At 51.9% G+C, this 16,952-nt stretch overlaps 2 protein-coding genes across 3 annotated transcripts in view; both read left to right on the top strand.

The window, feature by feature from the left end:
• The first annotated feature begins 1,112 nt into the window (after positions 1-1,112).
• Positions 1,113-14,754, top strand: SF3B2 (splicing factor 3b subunit 2). Of its 2 annotated transcripts, none has more exons than XM_027531648.1 (22): positions 1,113-1,293; positions 1,465-1,511; positions 1,801-1,878; positions 2,979-3,227; positions 3,441-3,491; positions 4,699-4,816; positions 5,123-5,223; positions 5,573-5,669; positions 5,823-5,914; positions 6,431-6,646; positions 6,758-6,895; positions 7,082-7,162; positions 7,347-7,574; positions 8,393-8,542; positions 9,188-9,277; positions 9,390-9,497; positions 10,249-10,356; positions 10,645-10,787; positions 10,880-10,981; positions 13,802-13,901; positions 14,006-14,191; positions 14,511-14,754. In XM_027531648.1, the coding sequence occupies exons 1-22, from the start codon at positions 1,161-1,163 to the stop codon at positions 14,580-14,582; spliced, it is 2,688 nt and encodes an 895-aa protein (XP_027387449.1). In that variant the 5' UTR covers positions 1,113-1,160; the 3' UTR covers positions 14,583-14,754. The 2 variants fall into 2 exon arrangements, with proteins under 2 accessions (XP_027387449.1, XP_027387448.1); XM_027531647.1 differs by having other exon boundaries at positions 1,129-1,293; positions 1,462-1,511.
• Positions 14,755-16,245: 1,491 nt separating this feature from the next.
• PACS1 (phosphofurin acidic cluster sorting protein 1) overlaps positions 16,246-16,952 on the top strand; it is a 149,759-nt gene continuing 149,052 nt past the window's right edge. The window contains exon 1 of the mRNA XM_027532783.1: positions 16,246-16,734. Within this exon, the coding sequence (XP_027388584.1) occupies positions 16,382-16,734 (353 nt within the window). The 5' untranslated portion in view covers positions 16,246-16,381. The remainder of the gene's footprint in view (positions 16,735-16,952) is intronic.

Genomic DNA, 16,952 nt, shown 5'->3' with positions numbered 1-16,952 from the left:
GAACTGAACTGACTTTTCAGGACAGGGAGAAGCAGAAGGTGGGCAAGCAAGGGGCACCTGCCCATCCCTCCCTCAGGGCACAGGCCGCTGGTGGGGTAGGAGAGCACCAGACAGGGTCCGCTGCGCCAGTAGGCTGGTGGGGATGAGGGAAGAAAAGGTCCTGAGTTTATTTTCTCTTTCTTTTTTGGTCTTGCGGTGCGGCTTGTGGGATCTTAGTTACGGGACCACGGATGGAACCCGGGTTTCCGCAGTGAAAGCACTGAGTCCGACCCACTGGACCTTATTTTCAAGACTAAAAAGGATCCAAATCTTGTCGCTTAAGACTGCTTTTTTTTTTTCTTTCAGTAATAATTTATTGAGCACTTCTAACGCCAGGTACTGTGAGACAGTAAAAACTCATGTCTTGGGAGTTTTAAGTGCAGAGAAGGGGCAAGAAAGATTTCAAAACAAACGGTGTAGGTTTGGCCGCTCCAGGACAGGAAAGGCGGGAGACAGCTTAACGTAGATGACATCTGAGCCGGCCAGGAAGGTGGAAAAAGGGGCTTTAGTGTGGCCCTTCCCCCAGGTCGGCAGCTGGATCTCAGCCCGGAGGGCCGGCTTCGCTCCCGTCTCCGATCTCCTTTCAGCTCATTCATCCATGCCTGGGCCAGGGGTGGGCGGGCAGACAATCAGACACTGTTTTATCACAGGCATCGGCGGCAAACTCCCGCTTGGCGCCCACAGCGCGCGACCGCCGGGGGAACGAGTCCCTGGAGAACGTAAGCGTCTGGGCCTCTCAAGTCCAACCAGGGAGTAGCGCCGCAAGGCGGGAGGTCTGCGCTGAGGCCAGTGAGATGCAGAAAGCACGCCCTTCGGGCAGGACCTGCTTTCCCCACAGCCCCGCCCCGGCTCTGGCCTCCAGTGTTCCCCGCGTCGCCGCCGGCCGCGGTTCTCCCGGATTTGGATCCGCAGAGACCGTTACCTGGGCACTACAACTCCCAGAAGGCTTCGCGACCAGGCGGCCTAAGGAGCATTGGAGAACGGCAGGGGGTGGGCCCTAATGGGAACTGCCTGGCAACCCTCGAGCGGACGTGGCGTATGGCCCTACCGGAAGTTCCGGGAAGTGGGCCCGGAGGCTGGTCGGAGCTTCCGGGTTGGTCGCGCGCCTTCCTGCGGCTAAGATGGCGGCCGAGCATCCCGAGCCTCCTAAGGGAGAGTTGCAGCTCCCGCCGCCGCCGCCTCCTGGGCACTATGGTGCCTGGGCTGCCCAGGAGCTTCAGGCCAAATTAGCAGAGATCGGAGCTCCCATCCAGGGTGAGGAGGATGGGAAGTCAAGGGCCGGAAAGTTCAGGCCTGCGGGGAAGCGGAGCTGGTTACCCCGGAGACCCGGGGGCGGGGGTTGGAGGCTGGCCGCGGTGGCCTGACTTGGGCAGGCTGGCCTGCTCGGCCTGACCTACCCCGTTGATCCTGTGCTTTGCTTAGCAGGGAGTCGCGAGGAGCTCGTGGAGCGATTGCAGACTTACACTCGCCAAGTAAGTGTTGGTAGTGGGACATGAGGATAGGCCGAGCCTTTGCAGGAGGCATTAATGACCCGTTACAACTCGGTCTTCGTTGTTTACGAATCTCGGTACAGCAAGTGGGGTCTTGGCTGCTTCTTGTCTGCTGTGTTGTAATTGCTTTTATATATATCGTTTCTCCCCAGAGCCCATTCCGAGCTCTGACAGACAGTCACTGGGTAAATTCTGTTGAATAGACGAGAGCGAACGCTGTTTCATGCAACAGCTCCTTTTAGACTGCCCTAGAGTCTTTTCTTTTTCACAGACTGGCATCGTCCTGAATCGTCCCGTTCTGAGAGGTGAAGATGGGGACAAAGCTGCTCCTCCTCCTATGTCAGCACAGGTAAGGAGACGGTCTAACTTGATAAGATTCTTTTCTACTCAGAGTAGCCCCTCCTCTGAGCGTACAGGGGATGCACCTAGCCCTTTGGGCAGGGAGGTACACTGATGAAAGAACTGGGAACTTTTCAGTTCTTCCTTCGTCCAGATTCTTACTTCCTTTCTCAGTGTCAGCTCCAAATTTCATGTGTCATTTAAGATTCAGCTTAAATATCTGGAAACCTGACATAATCCTCCCCCAGCTGGAAGTAATCACTCTCTTCTCTGCCCTCCCTGTGCAGAGTTCCCATGTTATTCAGTGAGAAATTAGGGCTTACTCTCTGATTTAATTTCATGCCGTCTATATTTAATCAGTCATTGGGGCACACTGGGTCTTATTTATTCAAATTCTCTCAATTTCCATGTCTTTTCTGATCCAGGATTTGATTGTTTTTCTGTAGAGCAGTGGCCCTGACTTGGGGTCCCGGGACTTACTTCTATGTGTGGCATAAGAAGGTTTTTATTTTCTGAGGGGACGAGGAGTTTTTAGAAGGCCTTTAGAGGTGTCCCTGAGTCTCCTGAAATTGTATGTGAAGTCTGTGTTCATGATGTTTTTCTGGGGCAGAGTTGATAGCTTTCATCAGTTGGTGCCGCAAAGTTAAAATGCTCTTCTTTCGGTACTGCTGTAGAGTGTTCTTTTCTTTCTTCCTTTGTGTCTGTGGCTGCACTGGGCCTTCACTGCTGCATGCAGGCCCTTCCAGTTGAAGTGAGGACAGGACAGCTGTCTAGTCGTGGTGTGTGGCCATCCCTTCGCAGTGGCCTCTTGTTCCAGAGCACGGGCTCCAGGGTATGCGGGTTTCAGCAGCTGTAGCACACGTGGCACATGGGCTTAGTTGCCCCGCAGCACGTGGAATCTTCCTAGAGCAGGGCTCAAACCCATGTGCCCTGCATTGAGCGGATTCTTAACCACTGGACCTTCAGGGAAGCCCATAGTATTTTCTTGAATGCAAGAATTGTGCATCATTTGACTTTGAATCCCAGTACCAGGCTTATGTGAGTTCCCCAGCAAATGCTTGCCATTATATAAATGCTTCGTAGTTAATGGTCTTATTTTTTACCCCACAGCTCTCGGGGATTCCCATGCCGCCCCCACCCATGGGTCTCCCTCCTCTACAACCCCCTCCACCACCCCCACCACCCCCACCTGGCCTTGGCCTTGGCTTTCCTATGGCAGTTGGACCCCGCCCGCCAAACCTGGGGCCGCCTCCTCCTCTGCGGGTGGGCGAGCCCGTGGCGCTGTCTGAGGAAGAGCGGCTGAAGCTGGCGCAGCAGCAGGCGGCATTGCTGATGCAGCAGGAGGAGCGTGCCAAGCAGGTAGGGCAGGTGGCAGCCTGAGCCTGGGTCCCACCAGGGTCCTGAAAGGGGAGTAGGGCCTCTGGGGGAGCTGGATCCTGGGGCCACAGCTTCTGGGAAGGTCTGGACCGAAGTCTTTGGGGCCTCAGCTGGAAGAGCAGACCAGGAAGCAGAGTTGTGGCAGACTGGCCAGTGGGGTGTTGGTACTGGTATGAGCTTATTTTCTTTTTTAAGCAGGGAGATCATTCACTGAAGGAACACGAGCTTTTGGAGCAGCAGAAGCGGGTAATGCCTCCCTCATCCTAACCTTTGACCCCCATGGTCTAATCCATCATCTGTCACTCCTAGTGCTGACTGTCTAAAATTAGCAGTGCCATTCAGGTTTCCCATGGAGATCACCTCACCCTCATCTAAGTTCCAGTATCTCCCAAATAATTCTTTCATGTAGCCAAGGAATTGGTAATCTGTGGACTATAGCCTGTTTTTGTATGGCCTGTGATGTAAGGATGGTTTTTATATATTTGAAGGATTGTTTTGGGGAGATGGGGGAAAGGAATTTACAACAGTGTACAAATAACCCAGAAAGCCTAAAATATTTAGTGACTGGCCCATTACAGAAGAAATTTCCTGACCCCTACTGGGCTTCCCCGATGGCTCAGTGGGTAAAAGAGTCTGCCTGCAGGAGACACAGGAGATGGGGGTTTGATCCCTGGGTCGGGAAGATCCCCTGGAGAAGGAAATGGCAACCCACTTCAGTATTCGTGCTTGAAAAATCCCATGGACCAGAGGAGCCTGGCAGGCTATAGCCCATGGAGTTGCAGAATCAGACATGACTGAGCAACTAGGCACTCGTGCATGCACGACCCCTACTAGTCTTACATGATATCATTTTAGGTACATTGGAGAGAGGATTCTGGGCTAATTTAGTCATTTGTATCAGATTTAGTTCAAATGTGTATTTAGTTAGGGAATGATGCATAAGATCCTCAGTTACTGAGATGCATTGTGTTAGCTGTCACTCACTAGGTTATTCAGGAGTATTAGGAGATAAACATTGACAGGAACAAACATGGAGATATTTACAGAGTGTTGTCTTTGCCCAGATTGTGGTAGATCTTGAGGGGTCAGTACAAGAAAATAATTTATTGTTCTTAGAAATAACTTTATCTTTTGGGAAGAAAAATCTTGTTAAAAAAATAGGCAGTGTTTACTAAATATTAAAAAAAAAAGTCATTAGGAACCAGTGTTTTCTTTGGGTTTTTCTTGGTGTCATTTCCAAGAGTTTTCTTTTGTTTTGAGAGGGCTCCTTCATTTAGATCAAGAGTGTGGAAGCATGGGGGTGGCAAGGGTATCAGAGTGCTGGTGGTACCTGATTAATCTGTGCTGGTACCTGAATAATCTGTTAACCTGGCTGAAAGGCTGCATTTGCTGGGGGCTGCCTGCCCAGTGGATTTCCAGAGCTGTGTCCCCAGCTCCTACTTCCCTCTCGTAGGCAGCTGTGTTACTGGAGCAGGAACGACAGCAGGAGATTGCCAAGATGGGCACCCCTGTCCCTCGGCCCCCACAAGACATGGGCCAGATTGGTGTTCGCACTCCTCTGGGTCCTCGAGGTAAGAGCCTAAAAATGGAAGGGAAGGGCAAGGAAGGTGATGGAATTTTTAAACTTAAGTGTATATCACAAAAAAGTGCACATAGTGTAAGTGCACAGTTCAGTGAATTTTCACAAACTGAGCACACCTGTACTGCCAGCACTTGGTCCAAGAAACAAGATTATTAGCACCCCAGAAGTCCTCCTTGCCTTCTAGCCCCTTCTCCCCTCCCAAGAGTAACCATTACCCTGGCTCTGAAGCAAGGAAGTAAGTTTTAAAGTGTGTGACTTACTCTTCTGACATTAGATGTTTTCTCCCCCCTCTCAGTGGCTGCTCCAGTGGGCCCCACTCCCACTGTTCTGCCTATGGGGGCCCCCGTTCCTCGGCCTCGTGGTCCCCCACCGCCCCCTGGAGATGAAAACAGAGAGGTGAGATTGCAGGGTTCTTCCTGGGAACAGGAGAGTGTTTTAGAAGGGGACTATTTCTGGATTTTTAGAGAAGGACTCGAGAGAAGATGGGAGAACTTCTGGGGGTGGGGTTGGTTGGTGGAGGGGATCCATGTTTACTTAAAACACAGGTAGGGCAGGAAGTCGGTCGGGTCTGGCAGACATTTCTAGGGTGGGATTCTGGGGTTCGATGCTAAGGTGTAGTTGAATCCACTTGGTGTCCACTGTTGAAGTTCCCAATGCCTGGCCAGCAGCCTTTCAAGTCCAAGAAGTAGAAGTCGAGAAAAAAGGGCCCTATGATCACCCCCTCTTCCTGGCTTGTCTCTGGCAGATGGATGACCCCTCTGTGGGCCCCAAGATTCCCCAGGCTTTGGAAAAAATCCTCCAGCTGAAGGAGAGCCGCCAGGAAGAGATGAACTCTCAGCAGGGTGAGTCCTAAGGGCTACAAGGACAGAGCCTGCAGAGCTGGGGCTGAGTCTGCCTTCCGCCTCCATCCCCCGAGGAGGATTCAAGAGAGAAACTGGCTCTGGGGACAGAGGGGTTACCGTGAAGAGATTGATGGCCATCTTCCTCCCTTACAGAGGAAGAGGAAATGGAAACAGACACTCGCTCGTCCCTGGGCCACTCAGCATCAGAGACTGAGGAGGACACGATGTCTGTATCCAAGAAGGAGGTATGGGGGGAGCTGGATCTGGAAGGGATGTTGGAGAGAGGGTTTGGCCACTAAAAGAATCCTGTCCCAGATCTTCAATAGTTAGTAGCTGCTGGGACTTCTCGTGATCCAGCAGTTAAGACTGCGCTTCCACTGCAGAAGGCATGGTTTGCTCCCTGGTTGGGAAACTGAGATTCCACATGCTGTACAGTGAGGCCAAAAAATAGTAGCTGCTGTCTCATGCAAGTTCCTTGTCCAGAGCACCTTACAGATATATATTTTTTTATTCAATTGGCCTAAATCATTTGAGTTCTGAGCGTGATGCATGCCTCCATTTTAGAACTGAAATAGTTGAGGTTTAGAGAGGTGCAGTACTTTACTCAGAGACACACAGTTTGAGAGGGGCTGAACTTCGTGGTCTGACTTCAAGGCCTCTCTTTGCAGTTGCTTGGGGAAAATTGGGTGAGGTGATTAGGGGTTGGGAGGCAGGCATGGTCTTCGAATCTCTGACCTAGTTGGTTTACCGTGTTTCGGCAGAAAAATCGGAAGCGTCGGAACCGAAAGAAGAAGAAAAAGCCCCAGCGGGCGCGGGCGGCGTCCTCTGAGAGCTCTGGGGACCGAGACAAAGAGTCCGGCCGCTCTCGGGGCTCGGAATCCCCAGCGGCCGATGTGGAAATTGAGTACGTGACTGAAGAGCCTGAGATTTATGAGCCCAACTTCATCTTCTTCAAGAGGATTTTTGAGGCTTTCAAGGTACAAGGAGCAGTGCACTCGGAAGGGGCACTGCTGAGCCGAGGCAAGGTGAGGGGGTGTCTTTTTCAGAACCAGCTTCAGCTGGGGTTCCAAGCTGTCTTGTCTCCTCAGCTCACTGATGACGTGAAGAAAGAGAAGGAGAAGGAGCCCGAGAAACTTGACAAAATGGAGAACTCTGCGGTGCCCAAGAAGAAGGGCTTTGAGGAGGAGCACAAGGACAGTGACGATGACAGCAGCGATGACGAACAGGTGAGGCCACGCCCCCTGTCGGGGGAACAAGGGCTCTGGGGGCGAGTGGCCACGATGCATCCTGCAAGGGACCGTGGTGACCTCTTGCAGGGGAGAAGCCCTTTGGTAGCTTAAGTTTCAGGGTAAGCTGGGAGGTCTCATATCACCTAAGAGTCCCGCTCACAAGAGAGGATTGTTCTGCTCTAGGAAAAGAAGCCGGAAGCCCCCAAACTGTCCAAGAAGAAGCTGCGCCGAATGAACCGCTTCACCGTGGCTGAGCTCAAGCAGGTGAGGGCTGAGAGGCTGAGGCGCTTCTGCGGGCCCTGGAGCCCAGGAGCTCTGGGAACCTCCAGGGTGTGGGGAGGAGGGCTTTGAAGGAGGCCCAGGATGGGCCCTCTAGAGGAAGGGAAGGCAGGGCAGCTTTAGGTCTGAGAAGCTCGGACTCTGCAGAGGGATGCTGCTGTATTTCCAGCTCGTGGCTCGGCCCGACGTTGTCGAGATGCACGATGTGACCGCGCAGGACCCCAAGCTCTTGGTTCACCTCAAGGCCACACGGAATTCCGTGCCTGTGCCACGCCACTGGTGTTTCAAGCGCAAGTACCTACAGGGCAAACGAGGCATTGAGAAGCCCCCCTTTGAGCTGCCTGACTTCATCAAACGCACAGGCATCCAGGAGATGCGGGAGGCCCTGCAGGAGAAGGTGAGGGCCTGGCTGGCGCTCAGAGCTGCACTCCTTAGCTGCCATCTGCTTCAGAATTGTATCTGGCTCCCAAACCCCCCCTCCACGTTAACTGTCTGATCGTTGATCCTTTAGTTTAGACGTCAGCACTGCATAGGACACAAGAGGGCTGGGAAGACAGGAGGGGAAGGACAGCTCCTGAAAGTCAGACCTCACCTCTCTGCTCAGCTGGCTCCCTGCCCCCGCTGAGACTGCTGGTTCCTTGCGGCTCTGTTTGCCCCTTTGTCTCCCTGTCCTCCTGCCTGCCTGCACTTTGCAAGCTCTGAGCCACACACCGTGACTCCTTCTGCAGGTTGCTTTTGGCTGTTTATAGCTCTCTGCCTGCTGTGTGAACTGATGCCCTTGAGGCTAGAAATGTATGCTGATTGTTTAACTTCCTAAATTCAAACATTTTGATTAAATACTCTGGTTAGGTCATTAGAGTATTTTTGTGTGTAGTGCGCAGATTCAGGAGGTACCAAAGTACATGGTGCAAAGCCTGCCTCCGAGGTAGACTCTTGTCACCTACTTTTCTGCAGAGGCAACTGATGAGGTCAGTCTATTGATCAGATGGCTTTCAAATATTTAACATACATAGCTGAGGGTGATTTCATATGTTACATCTGTTTTGTTCTATGTGGATCACATTTTGAGGGACTTGAACAGGAAGGATTTTGGTGGCTTCTGTGATGAGATAAATGAGGTTTCCCTCTGTCTCTTTTGGGAGTAGGGATTTGGGCCTGCCAAGAGTCGAACTTGCTGCATACCTTTTATGGTGTGTCTTCTGGCATTCTCCACAGGAAGAACAGAAAACTATGAAGTCAAAAATGCGAGAGAAGGTTCGGCCCAAGATGGGGAAGATCGACATTGACTACCAGAAACTGCACGATGCCTTCTTCAAGTGGCAGACCAAGCCAAAGCTGACCATCCATGGGGACCTGTACTATGAGGTTCGGGAGGGGGCAGGGAGGCAACATTGGGCCTTTGGTCATGGCTGTGTCACTCTGGGTCAGAAGGGCTCTGGAAGCAGGTATGGTGCCCCCTCCCCCCAGCCTTTGCATTGTCCATCAACTCCCTTTGGATGGGATGGAATTGGAATAAGGTGGTCCTCTGAAGGGGATATGCAGATCGTGTTTTTGAGGTGATCGTTGTTGATGGTGGGTGATTTGGGAATAGAGGGGCCAAGGGCGGGTGCTTTTTAGATACACTTTGTATTGGGATAGGGAAAATTTTTTTTCTTTTTGAGCTTTAACATATTCATCGCCATGGTATCTTGGAAGTTTTGAGGTGGAAGGACCTTGGATCTTCTCAAATGCCTTCATTTAGCAGATGAGAAAGCCAGTCCTTGAACTTGGCCATGTTCTCATAGTGGGTTAATGACTGCGCTGGGAGTCTTGCCTTTCCCCCTCCTTCCTGGCCTTTATTCCTTTCTCTACTGTAGCCAGGGAAAGAACTGATGAGAGTCAGAGTGGGAATGGCAGCCCCCACCGGGACTCTGTGGATTGGGACTTCTCTTTGTTCTCATGTCCTCTTGCAATTGACCTCCCCGCATGTGTCTGGAGTCCACAGTACCGCATGCTTGGCTTTTTCCTCAGGGGAAGGAGTTTGAGACTCGGCTGAAGGAGAAGAAGCCAGGAGATCTGTCTGATGAGCTGAGGATTTCCTTGGGGATGCCAGTAGGACCAGTGAGTGCCAGTTATCCGACTGGGAAAGAAGAGAAGGGGCTACTAATTGAGGCGGGAGGGAGACAAAAGGATATGGTTGGCCAGATGGTATCCTGTGCTCTTTCTTTTGCAGAATGCCCACAAGGTCCCTCCCCCGTGGCTGATTGCCATGCAGCGATATGGACCGCCCCCATCGTATCCCAACCTGAAAATCCCTGGGCTGAACTCGCCTATCCCTGAGGTGAATCCTGTCCTTGCTTTCGTTCTTAGCTGGCTCTACATTTTCACTAGAGGGTGACTTTTTTCTTCTTTCTCATTCTATAATGTGTGTTTTTTTTTTAAAGGAGTAATTTTTTTTTAAACTCTGAGATATTTGTCATAAAATGCATAAAATGTCCGATCAGAATTGATAAGTACAAAGAAGAAAACATACCATCCACATTTCACCAATTAAATTTAATATCTGGTGAATGTGTTACCAGATATCTCTGATATACACATGGATAGACAGACAAAATTTTATCTCAAGAATGGTGTTAAACTTACCGTTATTTTAAAATAATAAAACAGTAAATAGGAAGAAAAATGAACAGAGTCATTAAAGTGAAGACAAAAGAAGTAATTGTTCAACTTCAGATAGAATTTTCTGTTCCTTAACAGAAACAGATTCTAAAAGCTTGCCGAAGTTAGGAAAAATCAGTAAGAAGTTGGAGCCATGTGAAGTACCTGTTTTCAGTTTCAGAGAGTATGACTACAAAGGCTGAAATTATTAGCATTTTTTCTGCTTCCCACCTCCCATCCTGTTACCTTCCAATTTTTGTTGTTTGCTAATTTTGCTTTGTAATGCTTTAAAACATTTGATTTTTCTCTGCAGTTATAATCTCCAGAGTTCCCAAATGTTAATTCTGTACTTTGGAGCATGACTTTTCTCTCGGGCATCAGTGTTTCTTGGAGCCCAGGCATGGAAGTGATTTGCATTTCCTGTCTTGCAGAGCTGTTCCTTTGGGTACCATGCTGGTGGCTGGGGCAAACCCCCAGTAGATGAGACCGGGAAACCCCTCTACGGGGATGTGTTTGGAACCAATGCTGCTGAATTCCAGGTATGGGCCATGACCAGCAATCTTGGTCTTACTTTAGGTCATGAAGTTCAGAGATAGTTGATTTCTAGCTTCATTATCAGAGAGCTGTGTGTTCTGAAGTTTCAAAGTCTGAGAAAGGGGCATACGTTTCCCTGAGACATAACTCAAGCTCTCCACTAGACTAGGCGCTCTCTCTGGGTAGGGATTATTATCTGTCTGTTTACTCTTAAATCTCTCCCTTTTATAGCCACTTGACACAGGATACATGTATAGTAAACATTCGTTGAATGAATGAGTGGTGTTTTTCAGACCAAGACTGAGGAAGAAGAGATTGATCGGACCCCTTGGGGGGAGCTAGAGCCATCTGATGAAGAATCTTCAGAAGAAGAGGAAGAGGAGGAAAGTGATGAAGATAAGCCAGATGAGACTGGCTTCATTACCCCTGCAGACAGGTGGGGGAAGCAGGAGAGTCTGCCTCTTCGCAGTGGTCTGTTTGTGTGTGGGGACCTTGTCTCTACTCCAGAGCTTGTATCTCTCTCCACAGTGGCCTCATCACTCCTGGAGGGTTCTCGTCAGTGCCAGCTGGAATGGAGACCCCCGAACTCATTGAATTGAGGAAAAAGAAGATTGAGGAGGCGATGGACGGGTGAGGGTGCCAGGCAGGGCTGAGAGGGGAGGGTTTTCTAGGTAGACGGGCTGACTTGTTCCTCCTGCCTCCCATGTCCACACCCCCCCCATGCACTAGCCTTTTACCTTTTTTTTTTTTTTAACAATTATTGAACCCCAGCTCTGTGCCAGGCACTGCTCTAGGCACAGGGGCATCAGCAGTTGAAAAAGTCAGGTGAGGTAAACAGGTTGTCAGAGAACAAGACAGTTTCAGATGTGGGTCGGACATGTAGTGGAAGGAGGCTGAATAATGGGGTGTAGAGGGCGTTGGGTGGTAGGGGAGCCTTTGGGAAGGCCCACGGAGGAGGAGGTATTTGGGCTGAGAGCTGGGGCAGAAGGAATTGCAGGAGCAAATGGAAGAACAATGGAGACGTTCAAATGTTCAAATAATGTACAATTCTTATGATGGAAATTTCAATTGAGATAATTGACCATTTAAACAAAAATAATAACCATGCAGTAGCCTTCCTTTTTGCAAGCTACAGGGTTCTAGGCTGGCAGTATTTCCTTCTTTGATTGCTTTAAAGGTGCTGCTCTGAGTGCCGTCTTTCTGGCCTGTCCTGCCGGGAGCTCTGTCTTCACCTTCCGTTGGCCCTCTGTGCGTTTGTCATTTTCCTCTGGCTGCTTTCAGGATTCTCTCTTTATCGCTGTTTTGAACAGTATGACGTGCGTTAGTTTTCTTTGGGTTTGTTTCTTCCTTTTAATGGTTTGATAGTTTCTTTTCTTATTTTCTTTTCCGTTTTCTTTTTGGCCTTGCCTCGAGGTTTGGGGAATTTGATCCCTAACCAGGCATTGAACCTGAGCCCTGGGCCCCAGAAAGCAGAGAGTCCTCACCACTAGACCACCAAGGAATTCCTGTCTTTGGATTTCTTTACTTGGGGCTTGTTACACATCTTAAATCTGTGCTGTTATAGTTTTTATTAATTTTGGAAAAATTCTGGCCGTTATTTCTCTATTTTTTCTGTTTCTTTCTCTTTCTCCTCTCCTTTGGGAACTCCAATTATACATCTACTAGATTTCTTGAAGTTGTCCTTGCTGCTCACTAATGACTCTGTTTATTTAAAATTTTTCTCATTTCTTTTTGTATTTCATTTTAGAGATTTTTCTATTCCTGTGTCTTCAAGTTGGCTAGTATTTTTTCCTATTTCTAATCTGACATTAATCCCGTCCAGTGTAGTTTTCATCTCTAGCAGTGTGATTTGGGTCTTTTTATACCTCCTGTGTCTTTTCTTTGACTTTTGAACATATGGAATCCAGTTATGCTAATATGTGAAAAACATTTATCTACTCAGCTGCGCCAGCTCTTAGTTGTGGCACATGAGATTTTCATTGGGGCATGTGGATCTTTAGTTGTGGTATGCAGATTCTTAGATGCGGGTATGTGGGAGCTAGTTCCTTGACCAGGGTGGAACTGGGCCTCCTGCCTTGGGAAGGCGGAGTCTTAGCCACTGGACCACCAGGGAAGTGCCGTGTTGTTATAACATTTTAAGGTACTGGCTTGCTGTCGCTAACATCTGTGCCAGTTCTGGGTTGGTTTAAATGAACTGATTGTTTTCCTTGGTAAGAACTGTATTTTCATGCCTCTTTGTCTATTTGGTAATTTTTTACTGAGGTTGTGAAATGTACCTTGTCAGGTTAAGGTTCCTATAAATCTTCAGTTTTGTGCAGGGTTACTACAGTTAAGGTGCTTGGAAACAGTTAGATCCTTTCAGGTCCTGCTCTTAGGTTCCTTAGGCAGGACTGAAGCAGTGCTCAGTCCTCCACTGCTGAGGCACGAGGCCCTGTACTGTGCGCTGTATCCTGTTGACCAGGCCCTGCTCCCAGACCTGAGGGAAGAGCAGGCATGTGTGTAACTCCCAGGGCCTTCCGGTGGTTCTTCTCTGGCCTTGGTACTTTCCTCCCACACAGTCCTCACCTGAGAACTGAGGTCTGGAGGGGGTTCTCTGCAGGTCTCTTGAGTTCTCGAGTCTCTGCTTTTTCTTTTTAGGTCCTCTGTCCTGTGATCTCTAGTCTCCTTGGTTTCTCTGAATCTCCAGCTTCACCCCTTCAACTCCTGGAGTCCTCGGGGCTCTACAAGGAGCTTCCCCTCCTTGTTCTGTAGCCTGGAGACTCTCAGTGCAGTAGGAACCACCTCACTTGTTTCCTGTCTCTCAGGAATCTCCTTTGTTGCTCATGTCCAGTGACTTGAAAACCACTGTTTCATGTATTTTATCCAGTTTTTGATTGTTAGGTGGGAGGGTAAATCTGGTCCCTATTACTCCTTGTCCAGAAGCAGAAGTCTCAAGTTTTGTATATTCAAGGAAGAAAAAGAAAGGGTACTGGGGCTAGGACCTAATGAGCAGGGATTAAATAAGGGGCCAGATTATGAAACTTTTAGGTCACGGGGATGAGTTTGGGTTTATTCAAATAATGATTAGGAGCCGCAGAGGATTTTGGGCAGAGGAGTGACAGGATCTGAAATCTCTGTTTATGGCTGGCTGCTTAGTGAGGATGGATTTTCACCTCTTCCGGGGAGGGGATGGGGAAGAAGTCATGGTCTGGGTTGATACTGGTATATTTGCTCTTTGTTTTTCGAGTAAAATTCTTGAAATAGGTGACACTTTTTCATCTCATGGATCTCCATGATCTGTAGAGGCAGCTCAGACATTATTTTTCCCCTGGGTGTCTTGGAATCTCTCGGGGGAGCTCAGTGGAGCTCAGTGGGGGCGTTGCCCTTGTTCCTTTTGTTGTCCCTTCTGGAGACCCTTTCGTCCTTTCTTTTTGAGGTTGACCCCCTTGTTTGCCTCCTTGTCCTTCACAGAAGTGAGACGCCTCAGCTGTTCACTGTGTTGCCAGAGAAGAGAACGGCCACTGTAGGGGGCGCCATGATGGGCTCAACCCACATCTATGACATGTCCACTGTGAGCACTTGGAGGACACTGCCTCAGGGGGCTGGGAACGTGGGCAGGAGCTCCAGCTTCCTAGCCTCGCTCTGGAGAAGACAGTGCTCTGATTTCTTTTTCAGGTTATGAGTCGGAAGGGCCCTGCGCCCGAGCTTCAGGGTGTGGAAGTGGCCCTGGCACCCGAAGAGTTGGAGCTAGATCCCATGGCCATGACCCAGAAGTATGAGGAGCACGTGCGGGAGCAGCAGGCACAAGTGGAGAAAGAAGACTTTAGTGACATGGTGGCTGAGCATGCTGCCAAGCAGAAGGTAGGCGCTCACACAGGACCAGGGCTGCCTTTCCCCTTGGGGTGGTGTCCTCTAGTGGTGAGAGGAAGGGAGGACGCAGTGCCTGCTGCCCTGAGCTTCCTGGGTGCTGGGAACCTTTGGAATCCTCTGGTGGGCTGCCCTCTTTAAGGTCGATGAAGCTGAGACACAGGGAGGGGAAGGAACTCGTCTCAGTCTGAGGGTTCCAGTTTCTAGACTTTTCCCACAGATGTATGTAGCCACATCAGGCTGCCCACCCTTGTTTTGGGGAATCAGCGGGTTGTTTAACCTGTTGTGACCTGTTTTTCTCTCTCTCCTACAGCAAAAGAAACGGAAAGCTCAGCCCCAGGACAGCCGTGGTGGCAGCAAGAAATATAAGGAGTTCAAATTTTAGGCCCCTGTCTTACACCTGGCCTTCTTTAAAGCCCTTTGCCTGGACATCTGGGCTGCTTCACACTTGGGCCCGAAGAACCAGCTCTCCTGCTATTCCCAAGGCCTTGTCGTTTTCAGGTTCTTATTTTAGACCTGTTTTGTAAATAAAGCTGTTTCCCAAGGAAAGAGATGAATATGTAACACTCCTGATCCTCCCTCTTTTAGTCCCCTTCCGCAAAAGGATGAAAACAGCCATTTTCTGTGGCCTAAAGTGGTCCAGTGTCTGGGGGTGGGCACCTGGAGCAGATGTTACAGTTGAGACTGGTGATGAAGCTAAAGCCACTCTGAGACTTTTTTTTTTTAAACCACTGCCCGCTTTTGTAGGAAGGCTCTGGAGGAAGGACCTCCACGTCTGGTTTGACCTTACTAGTGTGTCCTTGGGGACTAAAAATAGCCAGCTTAGTGCCCAGCTGGGCTGAGGAAGTGCAGTGGGCTTGGGAAGTAGGCCAGGTCAGGCCTTTTAACAGACCTTGTGGCCAAGAGTCCAGGTCCTCACCTGGGAGAGAACGCAGCTCAAAACCTCTAGATTGTCCTGAGTCCATATGAGCCCCTGGGTGGTTTCATCAGCCATCTCTAGGTTTTGCAGGTGGGGGCGTGGTTGGGGGCTGCTTTCCTAGGCTGTAGTCCCCTGTGTCCCTGGAAGTCTTTCCGACAGGCAGGACTGGGTGGACCCATGGGTCCCACCGGCAGTTGCCAAGCACTGGGGAGAGAAGTCACACAGTGCTGCTGTACCACTCATGGTGGTGGTAAGTGCACCATCTGAGGAGCTGCCATGCGGGAGGCTTCCAGATGCTTCCTGGAGCGGGGAGTGTGGGTGACTCTGGGGAGGATAAGGCAGTTGAGTAAGACCTCAGAAGGAATAGGATTGTAGAAATATAGTTAAGTGATGAGGCAGAAAAACATTACAAGTATAAGAAATTGAGGGCAGAGGTGGGGACTTGGGACTCTTAATAGTTCTTTAGGAGGGGGACATCGCGGTCAGAAAATCAGGGCTTAGCTTTAGAACGTGCCAAAGGCTTTTTGGACTCTAGGTCCTTGAGCCCCTGACCACACTGGGGAGAAGAGGCGGAAACTGCCCGGCCCAGAAGCGTCCAGTCCACCACCGGGTCCCCATCGTGCCCTTTGCTGGTCGTGGCGAAGAAGCCCCCAGGAGCCGCAGGGCTGGTGTGAAGTCGGCGGTCGGAAAGCGGGTTTGGGAAGGCGGCGGGTCGGGCCTCAGGTCTACACACCCGAGGGGCCGAGGCGCGCTCCCGCGGCAGCCCTCTCCGGGCCGGGACCGCGCCCCGGAAAAGCGGAGTTTCCGCTTGGCTCTGCTGCCACCGCGGAAAAGGAGAGGGGAGAGAAATGGGCGGCGAGGTTCAGCGGGCTGCCGCCCGGCCGCGAATTTAAGGATAGGACCCGGCGGAGGGCGCCAAGCCTCCGACCCCCTCCCCCGAGGAGCGAGGGGCGCGCGCGCCCGAGCGCGGTCCCGCCCCCGGGCGCTGGGTGGGGCGGCCGCGGGCCGGGGCTCCCCGCCCTCTCCCCGGACACGCCCACCCAGTGTCTCGGCGGCGCGAGCCGCAACAGGCAGCGGCGGGCGAGCGCGAGGACCGCGCGCCGCGAGGCCTCGCGCGTGCGTGCAGCTCGCGCTCGCGCGCTCGAGCGGGCGGGCTGAGCAGACGAATCGAGCCCCCGCCGCCGCCGCGGGAGAAGCCTGGGCGGTCCTCGCGGCCGTCGCCTCGATCCCCGTAACCCCCGCGCCTCCCCGCCCCCGGCCGGGCCATGGCGGAACGCGGAGGGCCGGGCGGTGGTCCCGGAGGCGCCGGGGGCGGCAGCGGCCAGCGGGGCTCCGGGGTCGCCCAATCCCCGCCGCAGCCGCCGCCGCAGCAGCAGCAGCCGCCGCCGCAGCAGCCGACGCCCCCCAAGCTGGCCCAGGCCACCTCGTCGTCCTCGTCCACCTCGGCGGCGGCCGCCTCGTCCTCGTCCTCGTCCACCTCCACCTCCATGGCCGTCGCGGTGGCCTCGGGCTCCGCGACTCCCGGCGGCCCGGGGCCAGGCCGCACCCCCGCCCCCGTGCAGATGAACCTGTACGCCACCTGGGAGGTGGACCGGAGCTCGTCCAGCTGCGTGCCCAGGTGAGCGGCGGGCGGGGGGCGACCAGGCCCTCGGGGACCGCCCAGCCGGGGCTGTGACAGGCCCCCGCCTTCCTATTCCTCCCCGTCCCGTCGGCCAAGGGGGGCGCCCCGGCCCTGGATTCCCCCTCGGCTGCCTCGCTGCGTCCCTGCCCAGCCTCCCGGGGACTCCTCCCGAGGGGACCCCGCCCTCCTCTGGCATGCCCGCCTTCGGTCTCGGG

This window comes from Bos indicus x Bos taurus, chromosome 29 (assembly GCF_003369695.1).
Source record: "Bos indicus x Bos taurus breed Angus x Brahman F1 hybrid chromosome 29, Bos_hybrid_MaternalHap_v2.0, whole genome shotgun sequence".
Classification (NCBI taxonomy): domain Eukaryota; kingdom Metazoa; phylum Chordata; class Mammalia; order Artiodactyla; family Bovidae; genus Bos; species Bos indicus x Bos taurus.
The sequence above is the reverse complement of the archived record's forward strand: the minus strand, read 5'-3'. Positions and strand labels throughout refer to the sequence as shown.

Excerpts from the sequence above, each read along its gene's own strand:
- SF3B2 (XM_027531647.1), top strand. The coding sequence starts at position 1,161 with ATGGCGGCCGAGCATCCCGAGCCTCCTAAGGGAGAGTTGCAGCTCCCG. Across the intron at positions 5,915-6,430 it reads TGTCTGTATCCAAGAAGGAG|AAAAATCGGAAGCGTCGGAA; the intron begins GTATGGGGGGAG and ends GTGTTTCGGCAG. Across the intron at positions 7,163-7,346 it reads CCGTGGCTGAGCTCAAGCAG|CTCGTGGCTCGGCCCGACGT; the intron begins GTGAGGGCTGAG and ends CTGTATTTCCAG.